Below are 15,248 nucleotides of genomic sequence, written 5' to 3'. Positions count from 1 at the left end.
CCTTATGATAGAGGAGATGAAAACATGAAAGTTCAGAGGAGATAGCAGAACATTCAATGTTTCGAAAACCACCACATTTTCATCTTGATTAAAAAAATTCTCTTATTTTCTTGAAGAGCACATAGAGGTATCTGGAGTTTGAGATACCACCAAAAAAAAAAAAAAAAAAAAAAAAAGGGGATCAGCATGAAGTTGAGAAGGCAGAATGTACCTTTCACAGCCTCCTTACTAAAAAAATGTGTTCATGATTTTTCCCCACTCTCCTTAGCTAAGGATTGCAATGCAGCAGGAGAGTAGGGAAAAATCACTTGCTGCACTGTTGTTGATCACAAGCCATCTCTTTCAGATTCCTCCATAATCATCTCTCAGACTTCATCATTGAGCTTTATGGAAAAGTACTCTCAGTTATACCGAGGACTCTGAAAGCAATCTAGTACCGTACTTTTCAGTTAGGACAGGTATACATAAAAGATTTCTTTATGCGTGAAAGACTGTACAGAATTAAGTTTTCTAATAAATGAAATTAAACTGCCCAGAGAGGCTGTGGAGTCTCTCTTCCTGGAGATACTCAGAAGCCGCCTGGACGTGGTCCTGGGCAGCCTGCTCTGGGTGTCCCTGCTTGGGCAGGGGCTGGAGCAGCTGGCCTCCTGAGGGCCCTGCCAGCCTCAGCCGCCCTGTGATTCTGTGAAACGAAACAAAGAAGTAATTTTAAAGATTACTAGCAGAACAAATGGCACCACCCGGAGAGAGAACATGTTAACTGGTGGCTCACTTTTCCCCCACTGGCTAGCCATGTTTTTTGACAAAGAAGCAGAGTCGCACTTGGTGGCTGAGGCAGCGCTGGGAACAGCCGTGGAAATGCTGGGACGGCTGGTGTGTTCTTCTCTCTAGACGTACCCTGTCACTGCTCCCATGCTGCACATTAACGTGGCAGAAAGCTACCCACATGGCATGGCACATTAACATGGCAGAAAGCAACCCACTTCTTGTTTGGATTACTGCTCTGCAAATTGACTTGACGTAGCTAGTCTGATGCATGCTAGGACAAATGAGGAAAATTGTGAGAATGTGAATCAAAGGGGAAATCAGACCACAGCCTTTCAGCAAGAGCAGACTCTTAGACTGGCTTACATGTACCATCAAATAATATCTTAAGCTGTTAAATGTATCTAGGCTGGCTTGGATACATCAATACCTTAAGTTACAAAGTGTTAAATACATTTTCTCCTTAAACTTTTGCCTTGCTGGAAAGAAGGGGTAGCTGATCAACAGTTAAATTATAGGCCTAAACTTATTAATTTTTAATGTATTCAGAAAACAGACAGAACTTTGCAGGATCAACCAGAATCTACATTTATTAATGTTTTTATTTTTGTAAATAATTTGCTTAGTGTAGTTTGATAATGCAGTCAGGACTAGGGGAAAAATGTGGTCCTGTAGGGCGACTGCATAGTCTCTGTCAACAGACCCAAACCACCTCCCTGACTGAATGATGCTATGGAGTCTACAGCTCTTGAAATCATTCTCAGTAAATCCACCCAGAAAAACAGCTCTCACAGTAAATCACTTCCATAATTTAGCTCGGAATACATGACAACAGTAACAAACTAGTTACTGGTTCTACACCCATGAAGTAACCTCACTAGAATTAAAAACTGAGAACCCACGTTTGGAATGTGTGTATCAGTTGTTACACAGTGATCTTTTCATTAATATTTCTTTTACATTAACCAGACCAGACTGATGATTTACACATGTTCAAAAAAGGCTGTGGTTTAAGCATACCTGTCTGCTGTTATTCTAAACTACTAAAACCAATGTCAGCAGTTGAGCCAGCAAATCTGATGACATACTCCATGTACCAATTGGACTGTCAGAAAATGAAAACAAGTCTTTTGTTTTCCACAGTCATTCTCCCATGCTGATGTTACACACATTTTATTTCAAAAAAGACTCAAGCCCTTCCACAGATCCATCTCTTAATAATGCCTCACATTTCCCTTTAGAAAGGATAATGTTTTCCATAAAACCATCTTCATATCAAGAAATCAGCACACTCACTTCTCTTGAATATTTTAATCTGATAAACCTTGTCATTCCCTTGCTATTTGTTAAGTATTGGCTAGATCCTAGAAAAAAAGGCTGCAAAGGACCTCTAACCTATTCTCTAAGATCTCCAATTACAACAATCCAGAAGAAGGATTTGAATCCATTATAATGTCCTAAGAATGCTTCCATCACAGGACTACAGTACAAAAAACCTAACAACTCAGAACTTTAGGAAAAAAATACAGAGAGATATACAGTTTTATACATGTCCCAGAAAAACAGTAAAGCATAACAGTAAACTACTGACTGCTATCTAATTAGGACAGTAATTTGTCTTAATCAGGATGCCTGTGATCAAATGATACTCACACAGGGCACTTGGACCCAGTGACTGCTGGAAATCAGCATTCACTTTAGCTCCCTTTAATGCTCTTTCCTAACAGTGGTTCTGCAAAGCAAAATTAGTTCAATAATTCTTTTGGAATGCCATGTAAATTATATCCACAATGTGAGTAAATCTATGGTGCAAAGTTCTCTATGAATTCTGTACCTGGAACCAAGCCTTCATATGTCACCATTGCCACTCGGTGTTACACAGTAAAAGAACCTCTTGTTACGCTTTAAACCTAACACTAAAGTAACTCAGCAATACACCAATACCGCAGCACCACACTGCATCTGATGACATCAGATTGTCTGGTGCTAACGCCACCGTAGCACCTTACTGACCTTAATCATTGCTCAGCACATCACCGAAACCTCTGCTTGACATTGCATCTCTCTCTGCATACATCACTGGGTGCCATGAAGCACCCCCCCATTCCTTTTCCAAAATGCTGGGCGATGACTATCTCATTAGCAGAGAGTACTGCAGATAGTTTATATAAACTTTCATTTTTTTCTAGCCCATCAGCAATACTTCACACTATAGAGACAGAAAAGCTGGCAGTAGTATCATTAAAACGATACATTAAAATGATATTGTCCATCAAATTCAGGTGTCAAATCAAATCAAGGTAGGGCTGATAAAAAAATATCTGAAACTTATTGAGGGATAACGAAACATTTGCTGAAAAAAAAATAAGTACAAATTTCCAAACCTTCTGTTTATGATCAGCTTAAGGTACTGGCAAAAGTCATTTTTTCTCATTAGGAAAATGAACAGAAATGGCAATGGTAAATTCTGCTTAGCACAGCCAAACTAATCTCTGTGCTTAGAATACAGCCCAGATTACCCCCATGTCCAAGCTTGCTCATTTATGGTTGAAGCTCAGATGTCACGAAACAACACAGTTCACATTCTCTTGAGATATAGGGGGAGTTGCAAAGTGTTTTTACATCTTAAAAAGTCCACTTTTTCCTTCAAAACAAATTTATTTCTACATTTTTGTTAAACATCTTTTGTTGACATTCTGCAAATAACACTATCTAATAAGGTGCCGATTTTTTCTTCCTGTGGAGTAATTTTGTACATCTGCAGGAAAAAAAAAAAAGAACAAGGAAAACATGAAAGCTGTGAAAGGAAGAAAAAAATCTACTGCATACATTAAAAAATATACACACACAGATTTCCCCCTTCCTCCCCTTTTTTACATTAGAAATTCGTATGTTGTCTTGCAGGCTAGATAAAAGTTGGGAGTGAGAAACCAATCAAATTCTGAAACTGCAAGAGACATGGGAAAGCTAAGAAACTAAATGAGAACAGTAGTTTTAGCTCCACATTATATACTACAATTTGTCCAGTTTTGCTTATATGCCTCCCATCATTAATTTGATTGACGTGATCAAGACGATTTAAACTAAACTAAATTTTATCAAGCGGAACTCACATCCTTCAAGATACTTTTCCAGCACATGGTAATCTGGTAAGAGCACAAAACCTCTTAACACAGCTCCTAGCAGCTAATCAACAAATTTTTAGTTAGCTGCCCATGCCGGGACTATTTGTGTTTAAGATTATGAAATGCTTTGGGACTGAAAATTTGTTTACAATTACTTGGGTATTTGCCTGAGAAGACAAGAAGCAAAAGTGTATAAATGGTGGGCAGCAATCTGGAATTCATTTTTATGTTTCAATTTCCTGACAACGTTAAGAATTTGATAACTTAAAATTTGTGATATCAGAGCACGAGGACTACAGCTTTTTTTCCAGAGTAAAAAAGCATTATAAGAAAAAGTTGCACGTAAGACAAGTTTTCAGTCATGCTAAAGAAAAACAAACCCTATGTGAATTATGTAAATTGAGGGCTATAAATAGACAATTATATAATTTATTCCTTTTCTCTACCCCAGTCATCTCTTTTGGTTACATACCTTTTTAACTTTGGCAGTGTCTGTCAGTTGGGAAAGTTCATCTAGAGCAACCTGTTGGCCTTCTACATGAGATGCTATATCTTCCAGATTTACAGGTTTTTCTCTGTCTACAACCAGAACAATGAGTACTGCTGTGTCACTGTCTGAAATGCCAAACTTTTTAAATGCATCTGAAATCTAAGAAAAGATGAAAAATATCAAAATACTGCAAGTCATTTTCTCACTACATCTAAACAATCTTTTCAGTTACTGGATCAAATAAACCTGAAGTATAAATTAACAAACATTTAATGATAATGGAATTCTGATGAGCTACAAGAGATTACAGAATATTAGTGTTAGTAAAAATAACAGCAACTTCTATTAGTATGCCAGGTAAACTGTTAGATGGATACCTGTATTTAGTCTGGCTGCAGGGATATTAGCAAGCTTCTTTGGCAAAAATGATATTTGATCAATAAATCTTACGTTGTTGTTTGGTGAAAGGCTGAAAATAATTTCTGCGTTGAGAGATCTGGTCTTCATTTTACCTATCGTTTGTAGATGAACTGCTCTGTTGGCTGCCACAAGAACTTGAAAAGGATCTACAATCTGTAAAATACGACATAAGTTAAACAGAAAATCAACATAATATTTTGAACTCTGAAAAAAAATCTGACCAACTAATTTTAATGGCCTGAGTCTGCAGTTGTAAGAGTGAGCAATACAGTGTTCTGCAAGTTTTTAGCAATTCTTGTTCTTCCAAAGTGAATGGGATTGCTTACTGAGAGGGACAATGCTTGACGTAAAAATAACGATTATACTCGCTCAGTCAGATTACTGAAATCTTTTGAAAAAGAATCACGTTAATAAATCTTCTATGGGTAAGCTGACAGATTCAAATCTTTTTTTTCCCCTTCTTTTGTGATTACTGCTTTGCTAATTCTAGCAATAACAAAGAATCGGTTCAGAAAGTAGTAAGGAGTTTAAAAGAGAACTAAGGCTCCACACACCACTGATTTTTGGCAAGAGCATTGCACAGCTAGTAATACATTTCGCAGGTGGAGGTAGATTTAAATAACTCCAGGAAATCGGATGCCACGGGAACCAAGAAGACACCCTTTTGTGCCTCTCATCCTTCCCGGGCGGCATGTTTCACACAGAGGAGCCCTCGCACGACGCTGAAGGGACCCGCAGGGGCTGCAGCGGGCGCCAGGCCCGTGCCGGCCCCGACATGGCGCCTGCAGAGGGGCCCCTGCGGCCCTCCGCACCGCACCCCGCCAGCACCGGGGCTCCGGGGACCCCCTCACCATGGCAGGGTTGAGGAGCGCTCCTTCCACGGCCCCCTCCATGGCTTTCTTTCGCAGTGCGGCCGCGTTTTGCACGCCGTTGAAGAGGAGGAGGGAGACGCTGCGGCCGGGGAACAGCTCCAGCTCCTGCTGCAGCTCCAGCCCCGTCTCACGGGGCGCCTCCATGCCGCCTGCCCTGCCCGAGGCTGGGCGGCCGGGGGGCTGCTGCACGCAGGGCTACGGGACCCCTTCGCCCTGTTCTCACAGCAAACGGAGCCCTCGCTGCATGCACCCGCCTGCGGGTGCTGGTGAAGGGGGAAAAGCCGGCTGCGGCACCCCTAAAAACCCCCGATCCGCCTGCGGCACCCCTCGCTTCTTCCTGCACAGCAGCGGTAGCCTGCGCATGACTCCTCCTCCTCTTCCTCCTCCTCTTCCTCCGTCCATCCTTCCTTCCTTCTGTCCGTCCTCCCCTCCCCGGAAGGGCAACCCCTTCCCGGCCGGCAGCATGGAGGGCGTGGAGGCGTACGGCTTCTCCGCCGCCATGAGCGGCGCCTTCCTCGTCTCCTCCCTGCTCTTCGCGGCGGTCAACCGCCGCCTGCGGGAGCCCTACATGGACGAGGTCTTCCACGTCCCCCAGGCACAAGCTTACTGCCAAGGCCGCTTCCTGCAGGTGCCCCGGCTCCCTCCTCTCCCCCGGGCTCGGCCGCTCTCCGAGCCCGGCCCGGTTGTTGCCGCGGGTGGGGCGAGTGAGGGCGGTGGGACGCGAGGTCATCCCAGAAGGAGATCTTGGGCTAAGAACGCCTGAAGTCCAATAAACGGCCCTTTCTTCTCAGAAACAGTGGTCAGACATTGGGACGGGTTGCCCAGGGAGGTGGTGGAGTCACCATCCCTGGGGGTGTTCAAGGAGAGGTTGGACGTGGTGCTTAGGGACAGGGTTTAGTGGGTGACATTGGTGGTAGGGGTGGTTGGAGCAGGTGATCTTGGAGGGCTTTTCCAACCACAGTAATTCCCTGACCCACATGATGAAATAGGGCAGGGGTCGGAATTGTGTATCCCAGCCCTGCTGCATGTCTCAGGTCCGGTTGTTGTGTGACAGATCCCTGTCACACATCTTTGACCCTTCTCTTTCTTTGTCCCCGCTCTCCAGTGGGACCCCATGATCACGACCCTGCCGGGCCTGTACCTGCTGTCTGTTGGCGTGGTGAAACCTGCAGCCTGGCTCTTCGGGTGGACAGGAGCCATCGTGTGCTCCACGGGAATGCTCAGGTTTATCAACCTCCTTTTCAGCGCTGGCAACTTCTACCTGCTGTATTTACTGCTCTTAAAGATCCACCAGAAAAATAAGGTACAGTCAACGTCGGATAATTTTGTGCACTAGTATAAACAATTTCTTGACTGTGTGTGTTTACTTCACTACATATACGAGCTACTGTCAGTTTCAAATAATTTCAGGTACGCCTACCAGTTTGGTCATTCCTTTTCTCTTAAAAAAGTGGTACTTTTTCTCTGTCAGGGTGTGATCCTCTAAAACTTTAGCATTATGTGTAACTATAAGTAGTCCCATTGAAATACACATATAAAATTATTAGATAATAACTCATCTGGTTGGTTAAAATTCTGCACAAAACTTTAACCACTGAATCCTGAATGCAGCCCAGTAAGTTGTGTGTGAACCAAAATGTGTTCTTCAGAAAGATAACACCTTTGATGTCAATATTTAGAACTGGAGAATAATACAAGTTAGAAGGGATCTCATGAGGTCTCTAGCACAGCGCAGGCAAGCCCTGAGATAGACCAGGTTGCTCAGGGTGGGGGCTGGAAAAATCTCCAAGGATGGAGAGTGACTGCATGACCTCACTGGGCTACCTGTTTCACTGACTGACTGGCCTCATGATGGAAAAGGTGGTGGTTTCTTTTTTTCTTTCTTTTTTTTTTTTTTTTAAGTCCAGCCTGAACCTCTCATTTCAATTTATACCCATTGTCTCTTGTTCTCCCACCATACACCAGTTGAGGAGTCTGGCTCCATTTACCTCGCTTTACCTTAACCTCCTGATAGGTACTGGTAGGCTGCTGTTCAGGCCCCCCAGAGCCTCTGTTTTCCAGGCTGAACAAGGCCAGCTCCCTCAGCCTCTCTTCCCAGGCCAGATGCTTCAGCCCTTGTCTATCCTGGTAGAACTTGTTCCAGTTTAGTGATTGCTTTTTTGTATCGTGGAGCACAAAACTGGACATGGTATACTAAATGCAGCCTTACAAATATCGAGTAAAAAGGGATAGTCACTTTCCTTGATCTGCTGCTACCCTCTTGTTAAAGCAGCTCAAGAGGTTCTTGCTGTTCCTTTGCTGCCAGTGCATGCTGCTGGCTCATGTTCATCTTGCTGCCTGCTGAGACCCCCAGGTCCCTTTCCAAATAGCAGCAGATCCTCAGCAACTTCATGCTCAGCACGTATCATTGTAGGGCGTTCTTTTTTTCCCAGACATAGGTATTTACATTTGCCCTTGTTGAATTTCGTAAGATTTCTGTTGCACCCTTTCTCTGGCCTGTGTACGTCACTCTGGGTGGCAGCCCTTCCCTTGGGCATACTGCCAAAGTCCCCACAGGTCAGCATCACCTGCAAACGTGATGAAGTTATTCTCTGTTGTTTCAGATCATTGAGATGTTAAATAGGACAGGTCCTAGTATAGGTCTCTGCAATATTCTTCTTACCTTTGGATAGAGTGATCCAGACAGTGTTTATCTGTCTAGTTGTCCACCTGTCCAGACGATAACAGTCCAACTTGGATACAAGACTATTGTATTTTTAAAATGGTGGAGTATCTGCCACTGTCGTAGGTAAATTGTTACAGTGGTTAATGGCCTATTCAAAAGCTTTTGTCTTAGTGAAAGCTCTTTAGTTTCTCTTTTAACTGTAAGAACATTTTTTCTCGTTCTCTGATAATTCAAGAATTCCTTTACTGTAAAGAAAATTTCCTCTGGTGTGTTTTCTTACAGAAGACTCTTCATGTTTAAGCACAGGATAAAACACAGAATTAGGTCAAATTCAATAAATTGTTTCTTTTTCTGGTACACTGAAGGTTATGTTTGGAGGTGGGAATATAAATATAAGAAAACAAAAGGTTTCTTGCTAGTAGTATAAGCATGAGAAAATGTGCTCGTGTTGTTGCCACTTCTTTGAGCTCTGAGCGTTTTCTGTATTCTCTTTTCTGTATGGTGGTGGCCGTCTGTTTCATCTCACACTACATCCTTCAGGAACATGCAGCATTTTTAACACCGTGAATTGCATCATGTCGCGTAGTGAGTGGCATAACTGGGAGAAGTTTTTAACTGTATGGTCTTCTATTTTCTTTGAAGTTTCTTTTTTAACTTGTGAATTATAATGAAAATAAAAAACAAAAGCTGCACCAAAGATTAGAGACTTGAACTGACCGTTTTGTGTGCTGGCCTCAAAAGATGCAATAGTAAAAGCACAGAATGATGTGTTCTGCTGTCTCACAAACAGAACCTGGTGATGAGTTTGCAGGGACATAAAGCTGTTTTTTTCCCCCCCTTTTCCTTTGCCCATTATTGTAGTTCTTTTATCCTAGGTATGGGAGCAGTTATACTCCCTCAATAATTTTAATACCACAGATATGTGAACACTTGACTTACGAAAGGAGTTGGTGTATTTTCTTTGCCGTATTTTTTATCTCACCAGCAATAACGTGCCATGTTCTCATTTGTCTTTTACCATTGTATTGTCCAGCACTCTATATTAACATAGCAGGAGCTTAACAAAACTGTAGCGTGCGTGCTTGTGCAGCAATGGAATCGAAGAGCATTAGAGATGCTATATTGTGGTAATTGAATTCTCACGAATAATGTATATATATTTATTGGATGTTACTAATCACATTTTTCTGCTTTTTCTCTAGGCTGTGTCTGGTTTCCAAAGAATTTTGTCTTCATTAACTCTTGCAATATTTCCCACCCTTTATTTTTTTACATTCCTTTATTATACGGACCCGGGATCAGTATTTTTTACTCTTTTTGCATATTTAATGTGCCTTTATGGTAACCATAAAGCTTCAGCTCTGCTTGGATTTTGTGGCTTCATGTTTCGCCAGACAAATATTGTGTGGACAGTTTTTTGTGCTGGAAATGTTGTTGCAGAGAAGCTAAATGAAGCCTGGAAGACAGAGTTACTGAAAAAGAAAGACGAAAAGATCTCTGCCATGAGAGGATCATTTTCAGATCTGATCAGAGTATTGAAGTTTCTTACTGAATATCTTGTATCGCCTAAAAACTTAGTTACACTTGTTGCTTTAACTTGGCCGTATATCATATTAGTAACTGCGTTCTTTGTTTTTGTCTTTGTCAATGGTGGGATAGTTGTTGGTGACAGAAGTAGCCACGAAGCCTGTTTGCACTTTCCTCAGCTGTTCTATTTTCTGTCCTTTACTCTCTTTTTTTCCTTCCCTCATTTACTGACCCCTACTAAAATCAGCAAATTCCTGCTGTCGTTGCGGAAACACCCTGTGCGGTACGGCTTAATCACCGTCATCTCTTTATTCCTGGTTTGGAAATTTACCTACGTTCATAAGTATTTACTAGCAGATAACAGACATTACACGTTCTATGTCTGGAGAAAAATCTTCCAAAGGCATGAACTTGTTAAATATGCGTTAGTTCCAGCTTATATATTTGCTGGCTGGAGTTTTTTTGATACGCTAAAAACAAAACCAGTATTCTGGACCTTAATGTATTTTGTATGTCTATTAGCAGTCACTGTTCCTCAAAAGCTGCTAGAATTTCGTTACTTTATTTTGCCATTCTTAATATACAGGCTTAATATTCCATTTCCCTCTCTTTACAGACAACTCCTTGAGTTGGCTTTTTATATTGTTGTGAATGTAGTAGCTTTTTCTCTTTTCCTAAACAAAACATTTCAATGGCCAAATAGCGTAGAAGTCCAGAGGTTTATGTGGTGACTTTTTTTTTTTTAACCTTCATACCCTTAGGAAAACCCAGTACCATTTCAAGACTGTGGACTCTGGAATGAAGTACTGTGTTTTGCATTATGTATGAACTTTTTTTTCCCCAGTGAGGATTGGGGAAGGAAGGAAGTTGCTTATGTTCTTGGAACTGAATGTGAGGTCTGATATCTCGTAAAGTGAAGGTATTATAAATATTGAATTTCTGAGCTCCTGGAATTAACAAATTCAGTAGGAGAGGAAATTTGAGAACACTTTCCAGTAATTAATGTGAAATACGGGGGATGTTTACAGTCACTTTGCATTATAATATATTCTCTAATGTACTTGAAGATATGACAGTTTATGTTTCAGAGGCTTCTCTTTAAAACAGAGTATCTAAGTGTTTAACCTTCTTGTTACTTCTGGGTGCATGTTTACTCATTGGAACGGGCCGCTTCCATCTACGGCTGCTAAAGGTCAAGGTATGAAACACTGCTAAAGTATAATGTTTTCAAAAACACCTACGTCCCACTGAATTTTCATGAGTTTTTTGTCAATAAACGCTTACATGAGTTTTGCAAACAGAATGTAGGCTCTTTAATGATTAGGACATTTTGAAAATTTTACTTCAAACTGATATTTAGAAAATACGGTGGAAGCTGTATGCATGTACCTTCTTTGGGGGAATAAATGTTATTGTACAACAAAAGATAAATTGCGGTTGATAATGTGGCCTATTAGAAGGGGAGCAATTTATGTGTGTCAGACTGAAATGTGTCGTTACACAGTGGAATGCGGTATAATGAATACCCTTTTAAATAATACGGCTTTTATGGCCTGAAGTTCTGTGCTTGCAGATTTGTATTGAAGTGTAGGATATGAGTACACTCCCAAGTTGAACTCAGTGTTTCTAAGATCTTTGCCATGCAATCTTAAATAAGCATTAATGGCATTACTGAATTGTTCTTTTAAATGTTTTTCTTATATATACAAATCTAATGGAACAAAGGAGTATATATTTTGTTTTACAAAGGTAAAATACAATGTGTATGTTTTTTTTTAAAGCATCTAGTGCATTATCTTCAGAATAAAAGAAGTTTGAGAACTGTAATGGTTCCTGTCAGTAAATGTCTTTAATTAGACTAAAAAATATTTGATCACTTGAAGTTAACAGTTAAGCGGTTTTATAAATATAACTAAATTATGTGCTGGGGAGATCCAAAGCTTCACATACTGTTTAACATCTCTAAGGTCTTTCTTGCCCTGTAATGAAAATACTGCAGTCACATCTCTGCAAACATACTATCTTATTGCCACTCCAGTCACTCTGAAATGGAATTGCACTTCGAAAGGTCAGTACTCACAGCAGTACTGTTATTTTTTTTTTTCTTTATAGTATACAGATCAATGTTCTGACTCTGAGCCCTTCTCTGTACTAACGCCATGAAGAGTGTGCTTGGCTCGGATTCTCCTGTCCACCGTCTTTGCAACCCTGTTTCTTCTAAGGAAACCTTAAAGCTACTCAATGAGTAGGTTTATTTATATTGTGTTTGAAACATTTGCTAGGTCACTGCTTTCTTTTTGCCCTGTTGCCAGTATGGTAATTTGTTGACAACGTGTGTACAATAGGGAAAGCAATTTTCCATCACTCCCTATTTGGCTTTATATCAAGTTGACAGGCCAAGAGAAGCCTGAATTGGCTTGCTTTTCAAGCATCCAGCATGGTTCTTGCAGAAGCCAGGATGCTGTGCACTGATTTTATTGTGATGGATTTTGAGGGGAAGTCTTGCATGCCTTCTGCATCCAGTTTTGTTTTTCTGTAACATTACAAAAATGTAAACAAGGTAAAGAGCATATGCATGTTTCAGTGCAACTGCATTTGTGTCCTCAGCTTGTAGTACTGAATGAGTTGGAAGGGTAACGTGGGAAGTGATGTGGCCCTGGATTAAATTTTGACCTGCCTTCCAGATCTCTTTATTTTTAAATATTTTTTTTTTTGGCTTGTGTAGAGGAGCTGTTGTTCATCCCCTTGACAAAATGAAAACATTCCTGTACTTCTGTAGGGCATGGCTGTTTTATTTTGTCCATGATGTGTATCAGTGTTGGTATTTGAATGCCTTAAATTATCAACACTGTTAATGATGAGAGTGCTTATGCTTCATACTTACCCTCAACTGAGATAGCAGCCATGTTTCCAGTGAAAAGAAATGAGTTGAGATGAATACTATTTAATGCAACTATACATTTCTTGCATAAAGAAAAGTGAATGCAAAAGGCCCACAAAATATAGAGCACAATGCCTTTCTAATAACCATGTTACAAGATACTAGAAAAATTATATAGAGAGAGGTTTCTGTGAGCTGTTTTACTAATTTATTTGCTTTTTAAGAATATTATAAGACAGCATAACATTTTGTCATGGGATTTATCAGTGTACTTATATTTTGATTTAACTGTACAATTCTTAATGTTTTTTGCTAAGTTAAATCAGGCTGAGTTGAAATAAGTTTTCATAAATAGTAAAATCCATGAATTATTAAAACATGAAAGGATAAATTTGTTTTTGGAGTAAAGCTGTATTTTCACTTTTGCTGATGAGCCAGAGGGACTCTACAGGTAACATTCAACGTTAGTCTGATTCAGTTTCATAAATCAAGATGGTTGTAATTACATCACGATTAATGACAAAGAAAGTGTTTCCTAGACATTTCACAAATATCAGTAGCAGTGGCAGTTTTAAAATCTAGATATAAGAATTAGTTTAACATACTGTGATAATCTTGGAGCATCTCTCTTTTGGAAAATTCATCTTAGTATTTTGCTTTTGAAATATTTCCATTGCAGCTGTTTGTAATGCATGACCTATTCGTTGTAAAGACATGCAGAAAGGGCTGTGTTTATCCTGGTTTTGTTGCCATGGTCTTCTAGCTTCAGGAGGAATTACTTCTGGTTAATTCCTGCGCTGGTGTAAATTGGCAATGAAATTACTTCCAACAGCATTAAAACAATTATTACTGTAAATTTTATTAATCGGCTATCCAGTTAGAGAAAAAAGCTGCAGTAATTTGTTGAAATGTTATGTCTGAGATTAAAAAAAAATGTAGCTAACAATTTTATAATTGCTGTTGACAAATAAAGGCTCAGGTTCAGTTTTTCTGAGACAGAAAGAAGGTGATTTTTCAATAATTCTCACAAGAACCCAAGCACAGAACTGAACAGCCACAGTGTGGCTGAATTGTTTTGAGGTGAAAAATACAAGAAAAGTAATTGAAAACTTTTGAAGTTACATATAGGTGGTTATTTGGGAAGGTAGGTAGATTGTTTGTAACAGTTCATAATCTGTATTTTCTGTTATTTGTGAGTATTCTGTGTTGGTTTTGTTCCTCTAGAGTCCTTTGACAACATGTTTGTGTTCAAAATTAGTATGAATTTTACATCAAAAGCAACATGTGCATGCTGAAATATTTTTTTTACCTATTACTTTGATTGCAAGTAGGTAAACTAGATGGTTTACTTCTGTTAAAAATACTGTAGGAAAAAGTCTTCTGTAGTCTAGATGCAGACTGTTGATTTTTGTTTTGTTAATGCTGGTTTGCATTTTTTCACAAGGTGGCAGCCTTGTGCCGTCCTGTTGGGGTGACCAACTGCTTAATGTCATGCTGCTTGAAATCACAGCATCAGGTTTTTTTAGCCTATTTCCTGAGAATTAGAAAACTTCGAGTTCTGTCATGGCTGATTGCTTGTTTCAGTAACTAGTTTAGCTAAAATGTCCTTGTTTTTAATTATCAATTTAGAGTGTATAAGTTTTAGAAGAAGCACTGGTTTTGCTCATGTTTAAAATGTATTTGATGTTTTTATTTATTTATCGAGTTTTCGTGTCTGGTCTTAGAGAACAAAATGAAACTTAAAAGCTTTCTGTTGACATGATGTCAGTATCTTAAACAATATAGTTACTTAGAAAGTTAGACAGATTTCCTTCTGCTATTTTATTACTGGCTTTCACAGATTCTTTTCTTCACGTGGTCTATTCATTGCCATTTAAAATTAAAAAAAAAAAATAAATTGGAGGACAAACTGAGGAAAGCAAAGTAATTATACTTTTGCGACTGACACATGGTGATTTTCTGAAATATTCGCTCTTTTTGTTAGATGATGCACATATGAAACATAAATGTTCAAATATCTGTTAGCCCTGTAGTAGCTGACACGCTGCATTTTAAATGCATCATCTACTTTTTGTGTCATGAAAAAGTCTATAGCCAGAGTCCATGAAAATAACTGCTTCCAATTACGTCAAATTCTTTGTTTCTATTCACTGCCCTGTTTTTTTTTTTTTCCTTAAAAAAAGCTTTGCTTTCCTTGTTGGATTGGATATGCTTTTTATTTTTGAGTCAGTGACATTTGTATGTCAGCTGAGACGTCTTTTATAGAAAAAAAAAATCCCCCTTAAAAGTATGCTTTAGATGAATCCAGAGAATTGGTTTTTACTAGCAAACATCATTTTGCAGACAAAAGGAATCTCTCCATGAGACAGAAATGCTAACCTAGCCAGCAACGTGTAGCTAAAATGTCCTCAATTTGCGAGTTTTTGTCACTGGGCTTTGTGCTTACTCTCAGAGCGTGCTCAGGACCTCATGCTGTTCCTTAGCTCCAGGGAAAGCTGGAATT

At 39.7% G+C, this 15,248-nt stretch overlaps 2 protein-coding genes across 5 annotated transcripts in view; one reads left to right on the top strand and one right to left on the bottom strand.

Moving 5' to 3' along the window:
* Positions 1–1,922: 1,922 nt before the first annotated feature.
* TPRKB (TP53RK binding protein) lies at positions 1,923–6,071 on the bottom strand. Its single transcript, XM_048068496.2, has 4 exons — positions 5,652–6,071; positions 4,831–4,953; positions 4,363–4,539; positions 1,923–3,523 (listed from the first exon to the last, which is right to left on the bottom strand). Exons 1-4 carry the CDS (start codon positions 5,814–5,816, stop codon positions 3,440–3,442), a joined length of 549 nt encoding a protein of 182 aa, XP_047924453.1. The 5' UTR covers positions 5,817–6,071; the 3' UTR covers positions 1,923–3,439.
* A 40-nt stretch (positions 6,072–6,111) lies between these two features.
* ALG10 (ALG10 alpha-1,2-glucosyltransferase) overlaps positions 6,112–15,248 on the top strand; it is a 35,031-nt gene continuing 25,894 nt past the window's right edge. For 2 of the 4 annotated variants that reach the window (XM_066989968.1, XM_048068490.2), the window contains exons 1-2: positions 6,112–6,300; positions 6,778–6,975. In XM_066989968.1, coding sequence (XP_066846069.1) covers positions 6,136–6,300; positions 6,778–6,975 — 363 coding nt within the window. In that variant the 5' untranslated portion in view covers positions 6,112–6,135. Of the gene's footprint in view, positions 6,301–6,777; positions 6,976–8,877; positions 8,923–9,539; positions 14,915–15,248 lie in introns of those variants that run through there. The other 2 variants (XM_048068492.2, XM_048068489.2) reach the window with 2 other exon arrangements.

This window comes from Anser cygnoides, chromosome 1 (genome assembly GCF_040182565.1).
Source record: "Anser cygnoides isolate HZ-2024a breed goose chromosome 1, Taihu_goose_T2T_genome, whole genome shotgun sequence".
Lineage (NCBI taxonomy): Eukaryota > Metazoa > Chordata > Aves > Anseriformes > Anatidae > Anser > Anser cygnoides.
The sequence above is the reverse complement of the archived record's forward strand: the minus strand, read 5'-3'. Positions and strand labels throughout refer to the sequence as shown.